Raw genomic sequence first — 24,684 nt, 5'->3', positions numbered from 1 at the left:
TCTGACCTGGTGGAAATTCCCAACAATAGAGCAGTACTCAAGAATCGGTCACACTAGCATTCTATACACCATCTACTTTATAGATGGATTAACTACATTTTCCCAAAATTCTCCCAATAAAATAGTCTGGCATTTGTCTTTCCTACTATCAATCTAAGATGATCATTCAGTTTCATATCACGTTGCAATGTTACACCTAGATATTTAAGCAATGTGACTATGTCAACCATTTCACTACTAAATGGAGAAACGAGGAGTTGCAACATACACCACCAGGAATTGTCATTAATATAAAAATATTGACATTTAAAAGTTTTGCTTAGAGCAATGAACCAAGGCATGTGCCAGAGAATTAGACTTTCAAACAATGGAAATTTCAGGCTGGAATATCAACAGTATAAGGAAAATTTTAAGGAAGGTAATTTACAGTTGGCTTCTTAACCATCTGACAACAATAATACATTGTCAGAGTCACAATTTGAATTTCTAAAAGATTTCGAAATGAGGAGTCTATCTACACATACAGCGAGAATTTACTCTATTCATTACACAAATTACAGGCTACTGGTATATTAGGTGATCTGTCAAAGGCATTTGACTATGTAAATCACAATATCCTTTTAAGCAAATTATATCATGGTGTAGCAGGAAATGCTACAAAATGATTCCAATCCTCTACACAACTGGAAACAGAGTGTGTCAATATGAAAGATATTTGTATTAAGCCATCAGACCTCATCCAGGTGAGAACTAATTATGTGTGGTGTCCCACAAGGTTCCATCTTTGGGTTCTTACAGTTTCTTGTGATTATCAATGAGTTTTTGATCTATAACATGACCATGTGTCAAGTTTGCTTTGTCTGTAGGTGATACAAACACTGAAACAAATAGCAAATAAAGTATAGTCTTAAACTAGTTAATGGAAATGTAATGGAGATCAATAAATGGTTCCTAGCCAATTCTTTGTCACTAAACTTTGAAGAGACATTATATGCAGTTCAGAACTGTATGAGGTTTCTTCTCAGTATATGTCTAAAACATGATGACATGCAGATATGAAAAGTTGACAAGTGTTAAATTCTTGGGCTTACAGCTTGATAATAAATTCGACTGGGAGGAGCATACCACAAAACCACTGAAACATCAAAACACACCCTTATCTGCAATGTGGGTGTTGTCTGGAGGGGAAAAAAAACATACTTTGGTTACTTTCAGTCCATAATGTCATGTGGGATCATCTTTTGTGGAACTTATCTAACCAAGGTAAAGCTTCTTGAGTCTAAAAACATATTATATGAATATCTTGTGGTGTGAAGTCAAAAATGTCCCAATGCTACTTTCGAATATATTTATTGCTTAATAAAATCAGTCATAAATGATGCACCTCTTTATCAAACCATCAGCTCACTCAGTTCATGGAATCTGTACTAGCAATCAAAATAATCTATTTAAACTCATTTGCTTTCGTTCAGAAAGGTTCTTATTATTCATGACTATATATTTATTATAGTCCCAAGTTTTTTTTTTTTTTTTTTTTTTTTTTTTAATGAAAATATGTTTATCTATCTCTCTCTTTTTTTACTTATCCCACATCCATGAGGACCATTTCATTTGGGATTTGTGGAAGGTATCTTAGCATCTCTTTTTAAGCATACACTATGTATTCTTGGTTTATGACATGGTCTATGGCTTTTAAGAAGCTACTCACTATGAATCTATGGAAAGAACTACATCTAATCTCATCTACAAAAACTTCTGGTATAGAATACCTAAGATATAAATAAAATGCTTTGCTGTGGTAGCTTCAATAAGGCTGTGGTTAATACACATTACACAACATTTCTAATTAGTGGAGGAGTAAGTTCTTGTTCAGACTAAGCTCCACATGGCAATCAGGAAAGGAATTTAATTTCTAAGGTCAGTCAACACTTTTACACATTGACTGCTACACAAAGTTACGAGCAAATCTGTATCAGACCATGCACATTGCTATGTATTGAACTAATATTGTGGTACAGCAATGCCAAGTGCACTTCTAAGGTTGACACTTACTCTATACAGGTTTTGCAAACCTATCATGGGCAATGTTTCTTACGACAACATAAGATAATTACATTTAGAACATAATGCTTATGGACATTCAGCCAACATCTTAAGCAATAAGTCTGTTTTGCCTATTGTTTGGCACACTAGGTGAGATTTCATCAATATCAGCTTGCAGCTGGGGAACTGCTTGGTTCACGACACAGCAATACAAACATTGTAGAACTGTTTGACATTTATATTCATTCAGTTTGATGCGGTTTTTGCTCCAGTGCAAACATCTGTCTTTAGCCATGAACATGAAATTATCAGTTGAAGAGTGAGAAAGAGATAGTAGTGAAATTATTTGTGATACAAGATGGCATAAAGCTGTTGAGCTTTTATCGGACAAAGGTAAGAATGTTGAAAATTGCCTGATCTGGTAGGCAATCAACCAAAGCTTATACCTTTTACGTGTCCTTCAGGGTTTAGAATTGAAAATTTGAATATAACGTCAGAAGTAGTGATAGGAAGTTGCTATGAATGATTTGTGCCAGATAAATTGTTCAAGTAAATTGCCGAACAAACAAATTTACGCACATCACAGCAAGCTGAAGGCATCTACTCGCAGCACATGGGGAAATGGAAAGTGACAAACAAAAATGAACTAAAATTATTTTTTTGGCTTAGTTCTGTGGCTGAAATTAGTTAAACTACGACCTTATTGATCCCATGATCCTTTACAGATCTATACATTTCTTTGGGGGCGGGGGGGACATCTCCTCCAAAAATATACTTTAAACATTACTAAGAAAGATACCTTTTGCCGACAAGAAGAGTAACGACTCCAATTGTTTATCAAAAATACAACCACTTATACACACTTGGGAAATTAATTTTAAAATTATCACTGAAATACAAACACATTTTTAACATACCATGTTTTTAAATTGGACTATAAAGTATAAAACAGTTTCTCCTAACCACATACAGATAGTCCTGAAAATCTGTGAACATGAGATTTTAATAGCTATGAAAGTATTCCTAAGATTTAAAATAAAAGACATGGGGTATATCCAATAGATGGTAACAATGAGGTGAACTATTCATCCCTCAATTGCTATGTAGTGTAATAGTATGGAGACAAACTATTCATGGATTAATTATGTATTGCATGCACCAACATTTTTCGTTTAACTCTTACAAGTATTTTTACATCTATTAAAAAATTCCCAATCACAAATTTTGAGAACTACCTGTATGGGGCTAGATTAAATTATTTTGTATTTTTTAGTCCAATTTGAAAATGAGATACATTAGAAATTCCTCTTTATTTACATAATTATTTTCTGGTTGTTAGTGTTTTATGTGCGTGTGAAATTTGTTCAATAAGTTTCACACATCCTGATGAAATTACAGCAGATTTGTGTGATTAATTTCAGGTTTATTTCAGTTTCTCTTCACTCGACTCTACTGATGTATTGCTTCCTCCAACGTATATCTCCTGGACAGACCATGAAGGTAAAAATTAGAGACACGTGATCTCACATGGAGGCTTATCAGCAATCCTCCTCCTACCAAGTGGAACAGGAAAACGGGAGAATGATAGTGGTACACAAACTGCCTTCTTCCACACACGAGACAAGAAAGCAACTTAAAATTGCACTGCCATCCAGTTCTGAGCTCCTTTCAAGTCCCCAGTGCATCGTGAAGTTCATTTAAAACAAACTGCAAAACACTATGCCCAATAAAACCATTCTCTCTGAAGAGGTTTATTCGATAAGGGACACACGCTGTATACTGACAACAGGTATACAAGTTTAGAACCCGAGAACAAATTTATTGACAAACATATTTGTTCAGTGTGGACATTAAATTCAAATTGACACCAAAATCCAGAGCAAGAAGTAACAGAAAAGTTAAAATGAGAGAATTTATTGCAAAAGGAAATTTAAAAAATAAATAACCACTTTAAAACGAAAATATAAGTGATACACCCTTTGTCTGACAACAAAGCATTCATCGGATAAGGTGAATGCTGAAACCCTATCCGAACACAACTCGAAACCACAAACTTTAATCAACAGTCACAGATGAAAGGCAGCTGTTAACTTATCCCAATAAGTGAATGCCTATAGTGATCCTCTACAAAACAATACTAATCTTAAAAAAAAAACACATGATCACAAGAAACATACATACGTCCCGGTTAAAAATACATTTTCTCCCAGATGAAAATACATTTTTTCCATGTTAAGTAACAGTATACTTTTCCTCGGAACTGTAAAACTTATCAGTCCTTTCAATGGTTGTGGTTTTGTATATACCGGCGTAGAACTTCCTGTCACTTTAGAAAACAAAACTCACGGAAAAAAACACGTTTTGGAAAGATGTCTGACGTGCAGCAATGTGAACAGGGATGTAAGCCAGTCATAGCTCATGTCAAGCGATCTCGCCAGCCGATGGCAGCTGATATTCAGGGCACACGGCACAGGGCACGTGATGTAGTCAGCCAATAGCAACATAACTTAAGTAGCACGAACACACAAAAAGAAAAGGTAATGGTTTAAATTAATATACATAATGTTGCTACAAGAAAAGAAGAGCTTTCACGTATAATATTGGTCTTTAAGATTAATAAGCTGCAAGAGAAGCTAAGCTTTCACACATAATGTTGATATTTTTTTTGCGTGTGTTACACTTTAAGATACATCACACAAATGTGCCAGTGAAATTTTTAACGATGACATAAATGTCTGGTCTTCTGGGCTCGAAATTATTCTAAATGGTCATCCTCAGAGTTGATTTTTGAATAAGAGTCAAACGCTCTGTGGTTCAAGAAATTCATCATCATACATTCTAGCACAGAGTTCATCTTGCGTAAAAGGAAATTTACTGCGCAAGTAACGCTTTTCAAACAACTGTTCGGAATATTTTTCTGCGACCTGTTAGAAATAGGTTTGCTTCAGCATTTGCCAGAGAGCGCCAGATAACACGCGTCACCGTGCTTGCACAGCTACGATGACACAGGAAGCCCGTACGTTCGTACGTGTAAAACATTTAAGAGATCTTACATTTTGTCACAAAAGAAACAAGATATCAGAGGATAACGCAAGAGCATGGGAGTTTTGTGAACCACACTAAAACGCATAATTCAGCTTAAAGTGCACATTCATATGTCCAGATTCGGAAGTAAATTTTCTTGGAGTACCTGTATCGTATTACCTCATGTTTGGTTCGTTATTATGGCGTAATGCCATACGTGCTAGAAGATGAAAATGTGCACCTGAAATGCAGGAACAGTTGAAACTAGCCAATAGTGTTGAATTAAACACACTGCCTCAGCAGAAAAGATTAATAAAAGTCAAATTTCTTTAACAAACCGACAAAAGTAACTTCATTGTTCTACAAGGCGATTAATGCTTGACTGTCAGAAAGGTGGAAATAAAATAAAATCTGAAACTAATAACATTTTAGCCTTTCGTAATTATGTGAATGTATTTTAATTCACTTGATAGCTCCCGGCCACAGAAATCCTTGTTTTCATTTGACATGAGAGCAATAAACGAAGAGGAAACAGCAAAATCACTTGACGTAAACACAGGTCACGTGGAGACTACCACCTCCCCACTACAACTCAGACTGCTCTGTGCATCAATTCCAGATCTACGATATTCCCGAACTGGGGCAATATTAGATAGTGGCACTCACCCTCCCTGGAGCATTTGAGGTAGGACGCCAAAAATGTGAAACCGACTTTTCAAAAACATCCACGAACAACAGGTCAGAAGCTGGTCGTGAAGCCGGGGATGGGACCTCTGGTGACATCAGAGGCTCCTTGTCCCGGGACTTAAGTTTTTTCTTCTTTTCTGTTTGAGATCGAGGAGGGCTGTGAGACGAAGGAGCCAGCTGCAGCAAGATTGGGAACAGAAAGAAATCGGGCGACCTGGGGGCCGACAGACTGTGGTTCTCGCGGTTTTCGCGTAGCAGCAGACCTTTGGCCTGGAAGGTGCCGGGAAGGGGTATCCCGGGAGGGACGCCTTTGACCGGCAGACGCCAAAGAAGTGGGACACTTCTCCGGCTAAGAAGGGGGAGCAGTGCCCGGAGGAGAAGGTGTGGGAGCCGCAGGGGAGAGGGGAGGAGAGGGGTCCGGGACTGGGGTAAGGAAGGGGGAGGAAGGGGGGGAAGAGTGGAGATGTAACCAAAGCACAATAAGATGTCATGGACACAGGGTGAAGACGCGCATACTTCTTAAGAGCCTCAGTGTAGGTTAACGATCAAGGGACTTACACTCCTGTATTTTCTTTTCCTTCTTATATACTGGGCAGTCTGGTGAACGGGGAGAATGACTGCCATGACAATTAACACACACAGGAGGGGGAACACAGGAACTCCCCTCCTGGAGTGGACGTCCACAGTCACCACAGAGAGGGGCCTGTGAACAGCAGGAAGACATGGGTCCAAAATGCAAGCACTTAGAACACCTCATAGGAGGTGGGATGTACGGCTTCTGATCATATCGATAAACCATAAACTTTACTTTCTCGGGGAGGGTATCCCCTTCTAAGGGCAGGATAAAGGCACCAGTATCAATGCGACTGTCCTGCAGACCCTTCTGAACACACCGAACAAAGTGAACACCCCGCCGTCCGAGATTGTCCCTAAGTTCATCAGTTTGAAGGTTGAGGTCTCTGTGGGGGGGGGGGGGAATCACACCTTGAACCATATTTAGAGACTGGTGGAGGGTAATAAACACAGAAATTGTGCCAAGATGGGTACAGGCACGAAGGGCCGCAGACTGGGCAGCTGAAGCAGTTTTGATCAACAATGAACCCGACCGCATTTTGCTCAGGGAGTCCACTCTGCCAAACTTGTCTTCAATGTGTTCCACAAACAATAAAGGTTTGGTATTGGTGAAAGTATCCCCATCGGTCCTGGTGCAAACCAGATAGTGGGGAAAATGTTTCGCTCCTAGCCGATGGGTCTGACCCTCCTCCCAGGGGGTAGCCATGGAAGGGAAGACTGAAGGGGCAGGAGGAGTAGAACTAAAAGAATCAGTTCCACGCAGAGAGATGGCCGCAGAAGAACGGCCAGAGTTCTGGACCCGTATGCATTTCATTTGCATAGCGTCCGCCCTGATACTACCCACTTCGATCAGGGGCTCTCCTCACGGGCGCCACCCAGCCACAGCAAGGGCTGTCTGGCACGGCGGCCATTGCCGGGAGTTCCGATGCTCCAGAATGACAAGCAACCACTCCTAGGCTTACAAGAGGTGGTCACAGCTCAGGTATCAGAAGTGTGATCCCTGTGTGTTCAGGGGGCTCAACCAAAGGGATACATAGCGACCCCACCACATGCGCTGGCTACTGTGCTGGCTATGCACCCTAGCATCAAACAATGATGTGAAAGAAAAGGTGGAATGAACTAGGAGGGCACACGTCGGAGACAATAGGTAGGGTGCTCTTCCCCAAATGGCTCACACTATGGAATATTAATATAGTAATGGAGGTCAAACCCCAGAGGCGGACCAGGGAATGCCAAAAGGACGAGGTGATTACGCAACAAAACTAAATTGCAAAACCAACATAACCAGGAGGATAGCGGGGCCAACGTAAGCAAGGACACCAAGAGAGGGAGAGGAGAGGGCGAAAGGGATGGAGCAGGGAGAGGAAAGGAGGGGAAGGGCAAGGAAATGCAGCCCTGGAAAGAAGGAAGGCTGCAATAGCTCGGAGCCACGTGCTCACCACGCATGTACTCATGAAAGAACCGTGAGTCCCCTGGGGGGATCACAACATTGCTTAGCACACGCAGTACTTGTTGAAAGTGAATTTTATAATATTCTTTAATTTTTATTCATAGATACTCTACATTTTCAGTACTAGATTTGAATATCTGACATTGACAACTCATATAACCGTCACACTGCTTTTTATCACACTTCCTAAACAGATTCATTACTTTCACAACATTCTCTTTAATATGTTTTGGTCACTGATGCGGAAACTGCCTTACAATCACTGACTCACTATTCTAAATCATTTGAATATAAATATTCGGGTCTTGTCAGAAGATATAGGATGTTATCGCCACTAACCAGCTCTCCAACTAAATGGTGACAGTAGTTTCTGGATAAAACTTTAAGAACAATACCATACTAATCCCTGCTCCTGGTATATGCTTTAATCGAATGACACACTTACACTCTAGTTCTCTAGTTGGCAAATTGAGCCGCAGTGAAATGCAGTGAACAGTTGAAACTAGCCAATAGTGTGAAATTAAACACTTCGTTTCAAATAAAGCAGAAAAGATTAAAGAAAGCCAAATCTCTTTAGCAAACCGACAAAAATAACTTCATTGTTCTGCAAGGCGATTAATGCTTCACTGTGAGGAAGGCGCAAATAAAATCTAAAACTAATACCATATTTTAGCCTTCTGTAACTATGCGAACGTATTTTAATTCATTTGATAACTCCTGGCCACAAAAATCCATTTGTTATCATTTAATGTGAGAGCAATAAACGAAGAGGAAACATCAAATCACTGAACGTAAACATAGGTCACGTGGAGCCGACCCATCTCCCCACAACAACTCTGGCTGCTCTGGGCATCAGCGCCAGATTTACTATATTTCCGAGCCGGGGCAATATTAAGTAGTGGCGTCTAGCCATACTTCTGTAACCAGAAGCGAAAGAAGGTACTACTCATAAGCGACTCAACTGCGCATGCGCAAGAGCCCGCCCACAACTGCTCAAACGAATCTAATTTAAACAGTTGTCACGTCACGCTCATTGGAGGCAATTTGTTGTTTTGAAGCATTGCATAGTCTTCCTAATGCCTTTGACACACTTTGCTGTTGGCAGACGCTTGTATGAGCACTGTGTTTTGTTGTTGTTGTATATGGCGCATTTCCTTTGCGACTTAACTTATATTTTCAGTTTTTTTCCCCCCTCGTTCGCGTTTTGTTACTGCAGTACTATTCTGCAATAGCGGAATACAGTAATATCCTTTGTTAGAGTATTGGTTCTTACCAGGCAAAAATCACAAAAATTTAACAGAAAACTAAAACAATGAAAAAATTCCCGGGTTTTTCCCGGATCTCCCGGTTGTCCCGGGTTGTATACACCCTGTAATAATTTTAATGCACTGCCATAAGTGTTACTGATACATACATGATTGGGTTGTCTGATCAAGCCTCATTTCAATGGGAGGGGATTGCACTTCCACAGTGTCGTAACACTCTTTTTGCACTAACTATAAGTAGCATTACAGCCTTAATTTGCACGATTCTTAAACTACTAACACATATTCACAAGCTAGTAACCACAAAAATGTTTTTTCTTTATCCATAACTGGCCCAAGGGTACATAATAATTAATATTTCCAAGGAAAGATGGTAGCTTAATTCATGCACACAGGAGATGGTAGAATGAGCAGCTCCAACAACTCTAAAATGCAGTATGTGAATTGGCCACTTTAGAGGATAATGGTTCACACTGGTATAAACTAAGACTTGGATTAACCACACTGCTGTCACTCCTATGAGTCTATGAATATGGACCCTGTACCATCATCACTAACAGTGATGGATCTGTCGCACACCACAGATCATCCCTCCATCCCAAATTGAGATTAAGCATGTAAATGATCAATGAATTCTATTTCAACAGTTGTTCTCCTCCTCTACCCTCCACCACCCCACAAAAACACCATAGCCGTAAAAGTTTTCTGCATTCTGCCCTTTCATGCCTAATTTGGATGGGGGAGGGAGGGGAAGCAATGGTTTACTCCAGCTATTGTCAGACAGACTTTTTTAACTACTGAACAATCTCTTCCTACCATTCATTTGTCCTTTTGTGCAACTTTTAAATTTGCAGCAGTTTTGCACAGAATGTTTCCCCCAGTTTCTTATTTATCTACTTTTATGTCTCTCTGACAGGTTGATCCTTCCAATTAAGTTAAGAAGAAATCCATGGAGATACAAACCCAACCCTAGGGCACAACCAATAAAAACTGAACCAGTTCATGAAAGCAAAATATTATTGCAATATTACTCAGCACTGTCAATAAAGCAATAAATTCTATAGCAAAATTAAAACTTCTGCTTCATTTTAGAACAAAAACAATTATTGCCAACTGAAGTTTAGTGAGTTGGATGCGGGGTAGGGGAAGGAGACAATGAGGAGGAGGAGGAGACTACACAGGTCATCATGAAAGCTCAAACACGTGCAATGAAGAAAACTTAAGCCTGAAATCAGAAAATATGTGCATTCAAATATGCTACAAAAATGATTGTAAATAAATTCACAAAGTTACAAGACATACAATCCATTTTCAACAGGCTATATTATTATGATTTGCAGCAGAAAGTATTTATACTTACTACTCAGCATCAGAAACAAGATCGAGAGCCTTCAACAGCTCTCCTAATTTAGATGACATTATAAAGTTATTGCCTTCAGGATCAAATTTTCTGAAGACCCTGCGTGCTATTTCACCTGGAGTTTCCAGACTCACAAGCCTTTTCTCAAACGAAAATAATACTGAAACAAAATGAAAATGAAACTTAATTTTAGACTGAAACTGAACACACTTATGCACAAGACACACTGCACTGTACATATCGCATATGAAAACCTGTTATGCATTGACAACCACAAACAGTAACATAAAATTCACTATGAAAAGATTGCCACAGATAAATCTCAAAAACATAACAAAATAGAACAAGACACTGAGAGCGATTTATTTGGAGAGGCAACCCTACAGTTTGGAACACTACAGAACAAAACAGCATCTTATAAACAACAACTATGTTTTGTTTATTACTGCACCTGAAATTCCTGAGGAACAGTTTATCTATTTCTGTTTAAATTCCATCTCCCAGCACAGCTTTAACAACTATTTCTTAGAAACAATACTGGTTTTAACTAATTTTTATCCATTATGGATATGAAACACTGCAACAGAGATAAAACGAGGTTTTCAGAAATAACTGCACCCAGTCACCTGCAAAACGGCAGAATTTTCTCATTTTACCACAAAATAAAAATTTCTACCATTTCAAAGACAATTGGTTGCAGAAATTTTTGAAAATCTCTAGTATTTTTACATTTCCCATTCCAGCCACATGCTTTCTTCATTGTACCCTAATTTCTTCCAAATTCCAGTCCTTTATGTTATTTGTGAACTCTCTCCCATATTCACACCCATGTCAGCAGGCCTATTAAAGACACTTTGTGTCACGTTCAGACCAGAGGATGTCGAAAAATCTCCCACCAAAGCAAGTCTAACTTTTTCCTTTTTTTCAATTCACAGTACAGCTTTGAAAGTAGTTGTGAAGGAGAATAATTCCTTCGTTTGTCACCCCATGCTGTGACAATGGTAAAGAAAGTTGTCCCTCAAATCCGAGGCAGATAGGGGCTTTAGGGTGTGTGTGTGTGTGTGTGTGTGTGTGTGTGTGTGTGTGTGTGTGTGTATAGGAGGAGGAGGAGGAGGAGGAGGACTTTCGTGAGCTTGTCAATGAGTCAACATCTACTACTTGGTGAGTCATTATCTTTACAACTAAATTATTTAATAAGCAGTTGAATCTAGAAAAACAACAGTTGTGAATGGAATGGTTAGTCCAATTATACGGTTATTCCATTTTCTATCACACTACACAACAAATACATTTTGAAACTTCCTGGCAGATTACAACTGTGTGCAGGACAGAGACTCAAACTCGTGATCTACCAAGTTTGGAAGGTAGGAGAAAAAGACATGGTGCACAGTCCAGTGAGTGCAGATGGAGATCCCAGCAGAGGATAGTGAGATGCATGCCAACCGACAATCCCACCCGTGTGTGGGTGTTAGGAGGGAGACATCCCTCATTGGTGAGGAGCACAGGGTACACAGGATGGTCAGGGAATTGGCAAATGGCAACTGCATAAGATACAAGGAGTTGGCTCTGTCGGATGTGTAGAGGGGGAATCCCTGCTGCTGTGAGGAGACTATCAACAGGACTAGTGCAAAAAGGTACCAATAGCCAGACACATCCAACAATGATGGACAGGATGAAGGAGTTTGAAAGTGGAAGAAGTTGCTGAGCCATAAACCTGACTACCATAATCAAGTCTGGACAAGACCAGAGTGCGGTAAAGATAGAGAAGAGTGGTACAGTCTGGACCCCAAGATGTGTGGACCAGGAGGTGGAGAGCATTAAGCTTCCGCACACATGTAGTCTTTAGGTGGCAAATGTGGGGGAGCCATGTCAGCTTGTTATCAAAAATAAAGCCCAAGAAACAGGACTGTGCTACAACATCGAGGAGCTGGTTGCCTAAATAAAGTTCTGGATCAGTTTGTACTGTGTGTCAGTGACAAAAAATGCATAACCCACATTTTAGAGGGGAAAAACTGGAAGCCCATGCACAGGCCCGTCGGATGACGCCTTGGAGCTGGCGCTTAGCAGACACCACCAAGTGGGAGCTGCACCAGATGCAAAAATCTGTCAACGTACAATGCTGGGATAACCAGAGGCCCAACAGAGTAGAGCCCATTTATGGCAATGAGGAAGAGTGTGACACTTAGCACAGAGCCCTGTGGGATACCATTCTTCTGAATCAGAGGTGCTGAGAAGTGCCAACTCGAACCCAGAAGAGCCGGTAAGATAAAAACTCACGGGTAAAAATCTGAAGGGGACCACGCAAGCCCAGTCATGGAGGGTAACTAAAATGTCATTGTGCCAAGCCATGTCATACGCCTTATGTAGGTCAAAGAAAACTGCGACAAGGTCCCGGCGTTGAGAGAAAGCCTGTCGGATGGCTGAATCCAATCAGAGTAAATGGTCAGTTGGAGATCGCCCTGCCCAGAAGCCACACTGATATGGTGACAAAAGGCCCCCCGAGATTAATCTGGAGTTGACCATCCTTTCAAGCAGTGTACAAAGCACATTTGTAAGGCTAATGGGGAGGTAGCTGTCTAGAGACCTTGGGTTTTTCCCAGGCTTAAGGACGGGGATAAATATACTGTCTCGCCATCGTGACGGAAAAGCATCTGTGAGCCAGATGCGATTGAAGATCCTGAGGAGCTATTGCCTCTGGGGAATGTCCAAGTGTTGAATCATCTGATTGTGAATGGAATCTGGCCCTGTGGCTGTGTCTCTTGAAGGGCTAAGAGGCTGTACCAATTCCCATTCACCGAAAGGTGCATAATAGGGCTCAACATGGTGCAGGATGAAATGGAAGGGGTTCTGTTCAACTCTGCATTTCTGCTGGAGAAAGGTGGGAGGGTAGGAAGCAGCCGACGATGCCATCACAAAGTGTGTCGTAAGGTGTTCTGCGAGGACCAGTGGATCAGCGCACAGAGCTCCTTGGAGGTTCAGACCCTGGACAGTTGACTGTTGCTGACGGACCAGAATGCTATGGAGCTTTGACCAAACCTGCTATTAAGAAGCATACGTCCCCAGGGAGGAAACATAGTGCTCCCAGCATTCCTTTTTACTCCACTTAATAAGGTAATGAGACTTAGCTTGGAGACGCTTAAAAGTGAGGAGGTTGGTCTGGGAGGCGTGTCGCTTAAATCACTTTAGCGCCCGTCGGCAGTCCCGGACAGCAACTGCGACATCCTTGGTCCACCACGGTACCAGCTGATTACGAGAGGGCTTGGTGGATAGGGGGACAGCAGTGCCAGCAGCATGAAAAAGAGTGGCAGAGATGCCTTGCACAACTATATCAATGGAATTCGAGAGGGAGGGGTCGAAGTAGACAGTAGACATGTATAAAGGCCAATTGACCCTGCGCAATGCCCAACGTGGGGGCCTGTCTGCCTGGCAGCAGCAGGGGGACGATAGTGTCAATGGAAAGTGGTCACTGTCACAAAGGTCATTATGGGATGACCAATGCAGGGAAGCCACGAGGGCAGGGGAGGAGACCTTGAGATCGATAGCAGAGAAGGTGCCATGAGGGGGTACTGACATGGGTAGGGGAACCATCGTTAAGGAGATACAAATCGAAGTCCATGATAAGTTGGTTGATTAGGATACCCAGACAAAATCGAAGTCCATGATAAGTTGGTTGATTAGGATACCCAGACACGTTAAAGTGACACTCCCCCACAGTGAATGGTGGGCACTGAAATCCCCAAGGAGGAGAAACAGCGGTGGAAGTAGCTGGATTAAGGTAGATAGTGCAATATAAGCAAGTGGCCAACCTGAAGGGAGGTAGACATTGCAAAGGGTGATTGCCGGAGTCGTGTGCATTTAAACCGCTATCACTTCCAAGGTGGTACATAGGGGGATCTAGTCACTAAGAACGTCTGAGTGAACCACAGTGCAGAGCCCATGCTATCTCATGGACAGCACTGTTCCAACATAATGCCCGATAACCACGGAATGTAGGAGAGCGGTCATCACGGAAATGTGTTTTTTGGAGAACAAGCCAGAACGCAGAATAAGAGGAGACAAGACATTGCATTTCCGGTAGGTGACTATAATATCCGTTGCAGTTCCACTGGGTGATCGTGTGGCGCGAGTCCAAAGTAGGTATGAAGGAACGGAGGTCAGGTCACTTTGTCAGTAGTTGTCACTGACAAGGGTGGGGTGACATCCATAAGTAAGATGTCAGACTGGTTGCGAGAGGGGAGTTGGCACCTCTTGGAGGCCTTCTCATGGGATTTATGTTTCTTCTTCCTCTCCTCTGAGGTGGAGAAGGGCAGGACACAGGGGGGAGTACAGGCATCTGCAAGATCAGGGACAGAAATAGAGCAGACAACCTTAGGGCACACAGATGGTGTGCCTTGTGGCCGAGTGGTGGTGAGAGTCTTCTGGCCTGAGAGACACCAGGGAATGGGTTGCCGGGAGGGAGCCTGATCACTGGCAGATGCTGAAGAAGGGGGGCACTTCTTCGGCCAGGGAGGGGGAGCGACTCCCTGACGGTAGGTCATGGGAACTGCAGGGGAGGGTGAGGCAGGGCTGGGGTAATGACAAGGGAGGGGAGGGGAGGAGGAGGTGGGGGGGGAGGAGGAGGGGGGGGGGAGGAGGAGGAGTAATGGAAGTAACAGAGGCAAAAGTTGAAGATAGTGACACTGGGTGGAGTCTCTCATACTTTTGGCGAGCCTGATCTAGGGACTTTTATTATTGTATCTTCTTTTCTCTCCTGTAAGCCAGGCAATCTGGCGAGCAATCGGAGTGCCGGTCAGCACATTTGACACACAGGTGGCGGAACACAAGTGCTTCCCTCACAGACTGGGTGGCCACAGTCACCACACAAAGGGTCCGCCATACAGCAGGAAGACATATGCCCAAAATGCAAGCACCGAATAGGTGGAGGGATGTACAGTTTCACATCATATCTGTAGCGCACAACCTTGACCTTCTCTGGGAGGGTATCCCCTCGAAAGCCAGAATGAAGGCACCAGTATTGGTGCAGGTCCCTATGCAACCCTACTGCACACTTCTAACAAAATGAATGCCACGGCGCTCCAGATTAGACCGGAGTTCCTCATCAGTTTGCAAGATGAGGTCCCTATGAAAAATGACGCCCTGGACCATGTTCAGAGATTGGTGAGGAGTGATAGACACTGGGACAATGTGAAGACAATCACAGGCATGAAGAGCTGCAGATTGGGTGGCAGAAGAAGCTTTGATCAACAGGGAGCCGGACGCATCTTACTAATAGACTCCACTTCACCAAACTTGTCCTCAATATTTTCCATGAAAAACAATGGCTTTGTGGTGGTGAAAGTGTCCCAACCGTCCTAGTACAGATCAGGTAATGGGGAAAGGGTTTCAGCCCAAGACAGCGAGCCTGGCACTCCTCCCATTGGGTAGCCAGGGAAGGGAAGGCTGTCAGGTCATGCGAGGCAGTATTTAAGGATCCTTCGCCATTCTAAGAGATGGCCGTGTGAGAATGGCCAGATTTTTGCAGCTTGATATGCTCCATGCGCCAAACATCCGCCCTGATATCACCCACTCTGAACAGGGGCTTTCCCCATGGGCGCCACCCAGCCACAGCAAGAGCCGTCTGGCACGGCAACTGTTGCCGGGAGTTCCAATGCTCCAAGAAGACAAGCAACCACTCCTTGGCATGAACTGGGAGGGAACAGCTCAGGTATCAGTAATGTGATCCCTGCGTTGTCAGGGGGCTCAGCCATATGGGTACATAACACCTCCACCACACGGACTGGCTACACGTGCTGGTGACCTAGCAGGGTGAAAGAGGGCTGCAGTGGGGAACGGTGAGAGGAAGGGAGGGGGGAGAGGAATCCACACCGTACATGCTAGGGAGTGAGTTCTTCCCCATATGGCTCAGACTGAAAACAGGAGGTCAAACCTCAAGTGGGGACTGAAAGGGTAAAAAACAGGCAAAAGGAACAAAATTGTAACCAATACTGGAAACCAGAGGAATAGCCAGGTCAAAATAAATCGCAACACCGAGAGAGGGGAAGGAGGTGGCAAAGGGGAAGGACCGGGAACCGCGAACCCCTAGGGGAATGTTTGGAGGTCGATAACATCTTACTTGCTGCCAACTGACAAATAGGATCAAATAGAATGTACATCACACTAAACTCTTATTAATAAATACCATGTTATTACACAAAAATTTTCACACAAACCTATTGATACACAGTTCACAGTATCTTCCTGCTATAATTCTTGAATTATATACCTTATTATATAAATGCCTCCGATATTATTAAACAAAACAGTTAATCCAAAATCCAAATGTTCTGGTTAAATTTTTTGATTCATAGAACTTTCAGAAGGGCCATCCTACTGGTTTATCTTCCAATTTAGTTCAGTCCTCCTTCCAAGAAACCACAAGCTGGCATACTAACTTCCTCATGCCAGTTACCATAGCAATTAAATCAACAACATTAGAATAGAAATCTAAATCTCCCCAAAATGTTTGCATAACAAATTATTCACAGCAGTCTCTTTTGCTTCACTCACTCTACTGTATGGTGATTTAAGCTGAGGACACATTTTCCCCCCTCTTTCGACTTCTTCTTTAATTATCACCTACAGCAATTTCTTCCTCCCTAAACAAAAAAAACTGTTCCCTCACATACAATTCAGATGTAAAATATAACTGGTGTTACAGAACACAGCAATGCTGACAAAAGTGCACTACTTGCCAGTATAACAAGCTGAGCAAAGTATCATCATCATGTAATGTTAATGTTGGACACAATACAATTTGAATACACACTATAGAGAACTGAATACGATTTGAAACTAACAGCTAGTGCTCAGCAGATATTTTCGCTAGGTTCGAATCCACTGGATGGTGTACAGCAACCATCAAATATTCAAATCATAAGGACAGCTGTCCATCAGAGAAATCCATTTATAGCAGAGCTAGATTTTGAGTATGATATAGTCATCATTGGTGCATTACCACAGAAGAGTCATATAGGCACAAAGATGTCTATGTGTACACTCTAGAGAATTTACATTAGCATTTACATCACAGAAAAAAATATGCTTTCTGCAACTGACTGTTTTTCTACTTTACATTTTAGATATTCACATTGTTAGTGAATATGACTTGTTACAATCTAACTTCACAGCATGAAAGATCACTTTGGAAACAATACAAAAACATATCAAACTTAATTTTGTTCATTGGTGGACATAATACAATTTGGAATGATGAATGTCAGAATGAAATGGGGGCTCTTAGAAGCATGAAATAAACAAATTCTCCCCTCAAAACTAATACAGCCCTTGACAATCTTCAAATATTTGTTTTGTGCAATATTTTGTAGGTCAGTACTTCTGAATGAAACCTTACACATGACATAAATGTCCACACTCCCATATACAAAGAATTTACAGCATAAAAATTGCTTAAGACATCTCTCTTTAGGAAACCTATGTACTTCACCACTCCGTAACTGGTGCACTGAGATGCAAATAATTTTAGAGTCAAAATCAGTTAGCCATTCACTTTACCTTCATTTGATTACTCTGATATTTTGATTTAGGAAGCTCAGTGAGCTTTTCAATCTGCATTTTGCGATTCACTCAACCAATTGCCATTATTAACACAACCACCCAAAAGCAACAGTATCTCTTAAGTAGCTCCATTACAGAAAAGGACTAACTTTTCTGGTAGTTATCAAATGAATCTGATTTACAAGAAAAAAGAATACTGTTTTTAATATTCCACTGACATTATTTTTGACTGACTGTCCATTAGTTTTATTTATGGCGAGGTGAGGCAACTGTGCAGTTCCCATGTGCCAAACAGCACATATGTGAGCTACTAGTCAAGCTAGAAAATAGTGGAACATTTTGAGATAATAATACATGTTGCATAACACCGTATCTCTTGAATAGCTTTATAGGCAATGTCCAGAAACTAATGAATATAAAGCTGACACACACACACACACACACACACACACACACACACACACACACACACACTAATGATGCACTATTGTTTAAAGTCAATTTTTTTAAACATGTTTAGTTTAACAGCTACAGTCCTTGCTGTTCCCACCTAGCTTCCATTTTAATATAAATCTCTAGCGTTATTTTGCTGAACTGAAAATTATAGAGGTTATTAAGATTACTGCACATTTTGAACTACACAAAATAGCTTAATTTACATAAAAAAATTATAAATTAGGAATATAAGCAGGTTATGCTGAACTAAACATTGCAAAGCTAAACCCATTTAGACAAAATGTATTATTTATGCATTTTCCTGAGCATTCATTATTACAGAATGATCACTATAAAAATCATTGAGCCCCAGGTTTAAAGTGAAGTTTATACATTTCAGTCAGCTTCACAGGTAGATGATCTCTTCTTAAAAACTGAATAGAACATGCTAAGGAGTACTCCAACTTAATTGTTACATGTGATTTAGTGTATTTTGGAGAGGTATTTTACACATGCATTGAGCTACAAGGCAGTGTAGTTACTAAGAGCACTAACTGAGCAGTTACATGTCACGCTCAATTGGGTAACCAGTTTCAGTTTTGGTTATGGAACTACTAATGCCAGATGTACTGAAAGGCATTTTGCACTACTCAGCAGTATAGTATATGTTGTGGAGAACCAGGCTCTGAATGTATAGCAAGTGCAAAGCCCTATTTCACATCACGCTGTATACACCGAATGTGGAAGTTAAGATTTCTCGCAGAGAACAAATTTTGGACTGTTTCTTGGAGTGTCTACACTAATGCTAAACACAGATTAAACACCAAAGATTGATCTCTCCTGGTAAAGACCCCCCCCCCCCCTCCCCTCCAACTGATCTTTTCTGATTTTTAGAACAGCGCGCACAAAGAAGTTTTAAGTGAGCCTGCAATTTCCCGAACAGGTATTTGACAATTATTACATTAGCTTTTCTGCAACAAGCAGCTCCTCAGTAGGAGAATTAATTCCCTGGAACTAAAAGGTGATAGGTGCAGCAAGTTCATATACCCCAATGAACTAACCCCCAGCCCTACTCCAACCATACTAAAAATTTTGGTCCATATCCATATGCCTACCACTTAAGTTTTGGTGAAACCACAAATAGCGTATAACTTTTTTTTTACTGATTTCATCTACACATCTTCTACTACTATGAATCTCTCTAAATTTAATAAGTACACGTTCAATGCAAAATTGTCGTGGGTGATGTTATCAAAGGATGCTTTCCTGAGTAAGTCCACTAACACACGTTAGTGTAAGTAAACCGATTGTGCTCCACACATACGTAATGTTGCCAATATAGCTTTTTTTCCCAGTTTTCATAGGCATTTCACTGACAAACTGTTCCTTTTCACAAATTACACAGTTTCAATGTGTTAACAGAGAAATACTAACTGAATTTAACATCAGTCACCAAATAAAAGGCCAACCCCCAATAACAGAATGGACACAAATTGTTATGCCTTACTTTTTTTTCCCATGTAATTCTGCAAGATTTATTCTCTAGAGAGTAATTTAAAAAGTTAATTATTTCACTCACCAGTAAGGTGGGTTTCGCTTTCCAAAACCCATACAGGATTCTTAGGATTTTTCAAAAAAGAACCCACTTCAAGGTACCTCATATGCTCTAAATAAGCTAGAAAACCTATCTCACTTTGGCGGTCAATTCCAAGTAATTCTGTAAAACATGAGGATGGGTCAATTAAAACACTTGCAAAATATGTACAAGGATGTTACAGTCAAAAGGCACAAATATAATCTGATATCAAATACATTAAAAACTTAGCAACCATATTCCATCCTGGACTTTGCATTAAGAAGTTACATTTTCAAAAGTATTATCCGAAATTAATGTTGAAATGTATAAAACACGAGTACTAACTGATCTGTATATCTTACATACCAGGAGGAATTTTATATATCAGTCAACTACATCCAACTTTGACGTGCTAAAGTGTCAGCACACAAAGCAGAAACTGAAACACTAAAAACTTTTGTACTATCACAATTTAATATCCTGTTGTTCCCACAATTTCCAACGAGTTGATTCAAAGTCAATGCTCAATTCTTAGGTGAAAATCTGAAGACAATTGTCAGAGTCATTAGTTAGGCAGACTTCCCCAACTACTGTACCTTGCCAACATAACAACAAAACTCATCTATGACACACACTTAACATGTAGACTGGCTGACAAATGAAGTGAAGCAGCCAGATGGTGCGGTAAGATGTCAATGTACTTCTATACATATACACATCATTGGCAGGTATGTGAATGATTAGAACTGCAACTCTCTGTGACGGGTAGAACAGCTACCAGAGTGCATTAATTTTGCTCATGTTTAGTGTTGTCACTAGGCCTGGTATGATATGGTATGGTAACGGTGCAAACAGCATCAGATGTTCAGCGATACCTGTGAAGAACACAGATACTGTTCACTCGTGTGAGACTGTGTTTTTAGTACCAGACAGAGTTTGAAAGGGGCCTCACTGTTGGTCTCCATTTGGCAGGTTGGTATAATCGCACAATATCCAAATTTGTGGAGCATTCAAGTGTGGCAGTGACACGATGCTGGACTGGAAGGGAATGTGAGGGCATGCATACTAATCATCAAGACTCCAATAAACCACTTTTGACTACCAAGACCCCAATAAACCACTTTTGACTACCAAAAGGGAAAATTGCTTTACTGTAGAGCAAGCACATCATAACTCCATCCCACCTGTACCTATCATTCTAGAACAAGTAATGGACTCCCTGCGACATTCTGTGTCATCCCACATCACTGGTCAGAAACCGAGCAGCTGGACTGGGGTATTACAGTCCCATGTGCAGGCTGCAGTTAACACCACAACACAATCAGCTGTGTTTGGAGTGATGCCATGACCGGCAAGCATGAACTGTTGATGAATGGCATTGCATTGTGTTGTGTTCAGCATGAGTCACTGCTCTGCACTACCCCAAATAATCATCATCAGTGAGTATGGTTGAAACTTGGGGAGATGTCCTTATGTCATTGTGTGGGGGAGCCATTAGGTATGACTTCAGGACTTGGGAGAGTGTGATGGAACTCTGACAGCACAATGGTGCGTCACAGACACACCTATCATCATCGGTCACCTCTCATAACAGTGAAATGTTGAAAAATGTCACAACAGGACAATGCTTGCCCACACATGGCACACATCTCTATGCACTTTCTGTGTGGCAATAATGTACTCACTTGGCCAGCAAGATCCCCAGATCTTGTGCCTCATAGAATGAGTGGGGCCAGATTGGACATCAATTCCATCCCAGTGCCAGCTTTTAAGCTATTAAAGATCAGTTATAGCAGTAGTGGGCAAGCTTGCCTCAGGAGAGGATACAATGGTTTGACGACACCATTCTCAACAGAATCAGTGGGTATAGCAAGGTCAGCATGGACATATCATCATACTGGTAATGGATCCATACTGCCAAGTTCTTTGCAAATTTTACTCTAATTTTTAATCACTGAAATAACATCACATTCCCTCTCAACGTATGCATTTTATTTTGCTTCCTCTTCTTAATCTAGGTGCTTCACTTTTTTTGTCAGGCAGTGTACATAAAATCGCACACAGGCCTGCTGGTCAGCCAAACAGCTGAAATATTAAGAGATTTAATTTTTCATGTTGAGAGCACTGAAGGGCGATCTGTTTTAATTGTTAAAAACCATTCAACAGCCAAGATTGCATAAAATGTTTCTTTATGTAGGGCAACTGGTTTCAACAGACTTTGCTGTTATCTTCCAGACTTTGCTGTTATCTTCAGGTCTTAAAAACTTTTTGCTGTAAAACCTGTTCATTTTAAGCTGAACCTCATGCAAAAGATGTCAAATGGACATTATAAAAGATTTATCACTGCTAAAATATTTAAAAACATAAAGCACCTTGTGCAAAAGGCTATGTCCATATACATATTGCTCACAGAAGCTTGTTACATCAGAAAACCACGGTACACAACAGCACATCTTTTTACATATGCTGGACATATTACAAACTAATACCACATCTGTTTGTGCACGATGGACATAACGCTTTATAGTATTTCCAGTGTATATTAACAGATGTGCTATTGTGTAACATGGTTCTGCGATTTAACAAGCATTTGTGAGCAATATGTATATGGACATTGCCTTTTGCACTAGATGCTTTATTTCTTAAATATTTTAGCAACAACAAATCTTTTGTAACATGCTGATTTTTAATCCACTTGACATCTTGTGCGTGAGGTTCAGCATAAAATGAACAAGGTTTACAACAAAAAGATTTTTAAGTCCCGAAGATGACAGCAAAGTCTGTTGAAACCGGCTGTCTTAAATAAAGAAATATTTTATACAATCTTTGCTGTTGAATGGTTCTTAGAAATATTAAGTGCTGAAGCCTCAAAAGTTGAATTTTTTTTCCAAGGGAAATTCATCACATTCTGTTGCACACAGCACCATAAATCTCACTAGTTAATTAACTGACAATGTTTTGGCAAAGATTACCAGTGAATGTATGTTTATATATGTTCCAATCTCATTAATCTTTTCTACAATTCTGCTCAAAAAGTGAGATATCAAATGGCTGCTACCTCATTCAAAAAAGGCTGCAATAAGACCTGTATGTTACAGTACCCAGCAATTAGGCCACCAGATTTATCAGTTGGGACTAAGGCTAAAATTAATAATTTTTCTCATAAGTTCAGTTACTTTAACTTACACTTAAACATACAAATCACTTATTTTTAGCTATGTACACAAAATTCAAAATTTTGAAGCACTATATTTTGCTCAGTATCTGACACAGTAAAGGTATTTTCCGACTTGTTCTCATGCAAATTCAGTCAAAAATTAATATTTTGGTAACAGGAACAACAAAACAGCAATAATAAACAATAAGACCAGGCTGACCAATAACAAAAATTAACAATGAACCATTTGAAACATATACAAGCAATCTTACAGTCAGTGACTCCCAGTTCCAAAGCTTCCAAAACCATCACAGGAAACATTAAATTACAGAGGAAAATGAAGCAACACACAAGTTTGCCAAGCATCTGACAAATATTTATCACACCACACAGAAAATTTGACATGCACTCAATGAAATGCATGATTTACAGGCACATATCTGCTTCCACAACTACCTGTTAAGCCTATGGATCTTTTTCAAGGAGTAAGTGAAAAAATTACTAACTGAGGCCTCCAACATCTTGTTCATGATCCCAAACGTTACCCACTGCTCTTCCGGTGAGCATTAAGTTAATCAGGCTTTGGCTACCATAGCCATAAGTATCGTCTATAAAAGGCTCTGCAGGATCATTAACTTCTGCCATTATTTGTTCTACTCCCTGCAAAAACACAGTATCCCATTAAAAATACAAGCTACACACAAATTTCAAATAACCCACATTAAACTTACGAGTAACAATTTACACAGTCAATTACATAATTGTGTGAGTAGTTTCACTAACATGCAATACCCAGATATGTGACACAGTATTAAAACTACCTTTTAATTACCAAATACACAGGGAATTTATCTGCATCACTACAGCTAAAAGGGAAAGGAGCAACTGTAATAACGTAATAACAGAACAACAAATTAAGAATAATATTTACATTTCCTGCTACTTGTACCAGCTAATTTACTGTTGTTTATATCCAAGGCTATGTAAGTACTTCTACTTGACATGTTATTTTCAGAATGTTGAAGACCACATTAGGCCTAAGTATGGGAAACTAATTCAGTTTTACCATTTACCATAATTTACGATTAATTAGGAAGAAAATTCATGGGCAAACAGTAACTTTGAAATTTCGATTCCTATTTTTTTAATGGAAAAGAAAAATCAAAATATAAAGGTATCAGATATATTTAATGCACTAGAAAATATTTAACAAAAATGGGGGTGCTGTTCACATTTGTTGAGTAACAGGAAAGTTATCAGTTGCTCCTTAGAAGAAGAAGAAGAAGAAGAAGAAGAAAGAAAAAAATTAAAATGTAAAAAAAGATTCTAAAATTAAAGAATAGTGTGACAAGAACAAAAGTCAAGTAAGAGGAAAGAGGAGGGGTAAAAATCTCACAAAAATATTGATGTACATTATTGTTAAACTGTCAGTGGGGACAAAGGATGACTCACTCACTCTGCTGTAACAGAAGACATTTACAAGATATAAAATTAGTGCTGCTTGTCATTAACTTTTTCCATCCAAATATGTTTAGGTACAAGTCACAGAAAACAAAGATA

At 40.4% G+C, this 24,684-nt stretch overlaps 1 protein-coding gene across 1 annotated transcript in view; it reads right to left on the bottom strand.

The window, feature by feature from the left end:
• Positions 1 to 24,684, bottom strand: part of LOC124555697 (ubiquitin carboxyl-terminal hydrolase MINDY-3 homolog) — a 90,255-nt gene that overhangs the window by 28,366 nt on the left and 37,205 nt on the right. The window contains exons 5-7 of the mRNA XM_047129702.1: positions 23,631 to 23,784; positions 19,971 to 20,108; positions 10,403 to 10,562 (exon numbers count right to left, since the gene is read on the bottom strand). Coding sequence (XP_046985658.1) covers positions 10,403 to 10,562; positions 19,971 to 20,108; positions 23,631 to 23,784 — 452 coding nt within the window. The remainder of the gene's footprint in view (positions 1 to 10,402; positions 10,563 to 19,970; positions 20,109 to 23,630; positions 23,785 to 24,684) is intronic.

The sequence above is a fragment of the Schistocerca americana genome, chromosome X (genome assembly GCF_021461395.2).
Source record: "Schistocerca americana isolate TAMUIC-IGC-003095 chromosome X, iqSchAmer2.1, whole genome shotgun sequence".
In the NCBI taxonomy this organism is placed as follows: Eukaryota; Metazoa; Arthropoda; class Insecta; order Orthoptera; family Acrididae; genus Schistocerca; species Schistocerca americana.
This window is presented reverse-complemented; position numbering and strand designations above follow the sequence as displayed.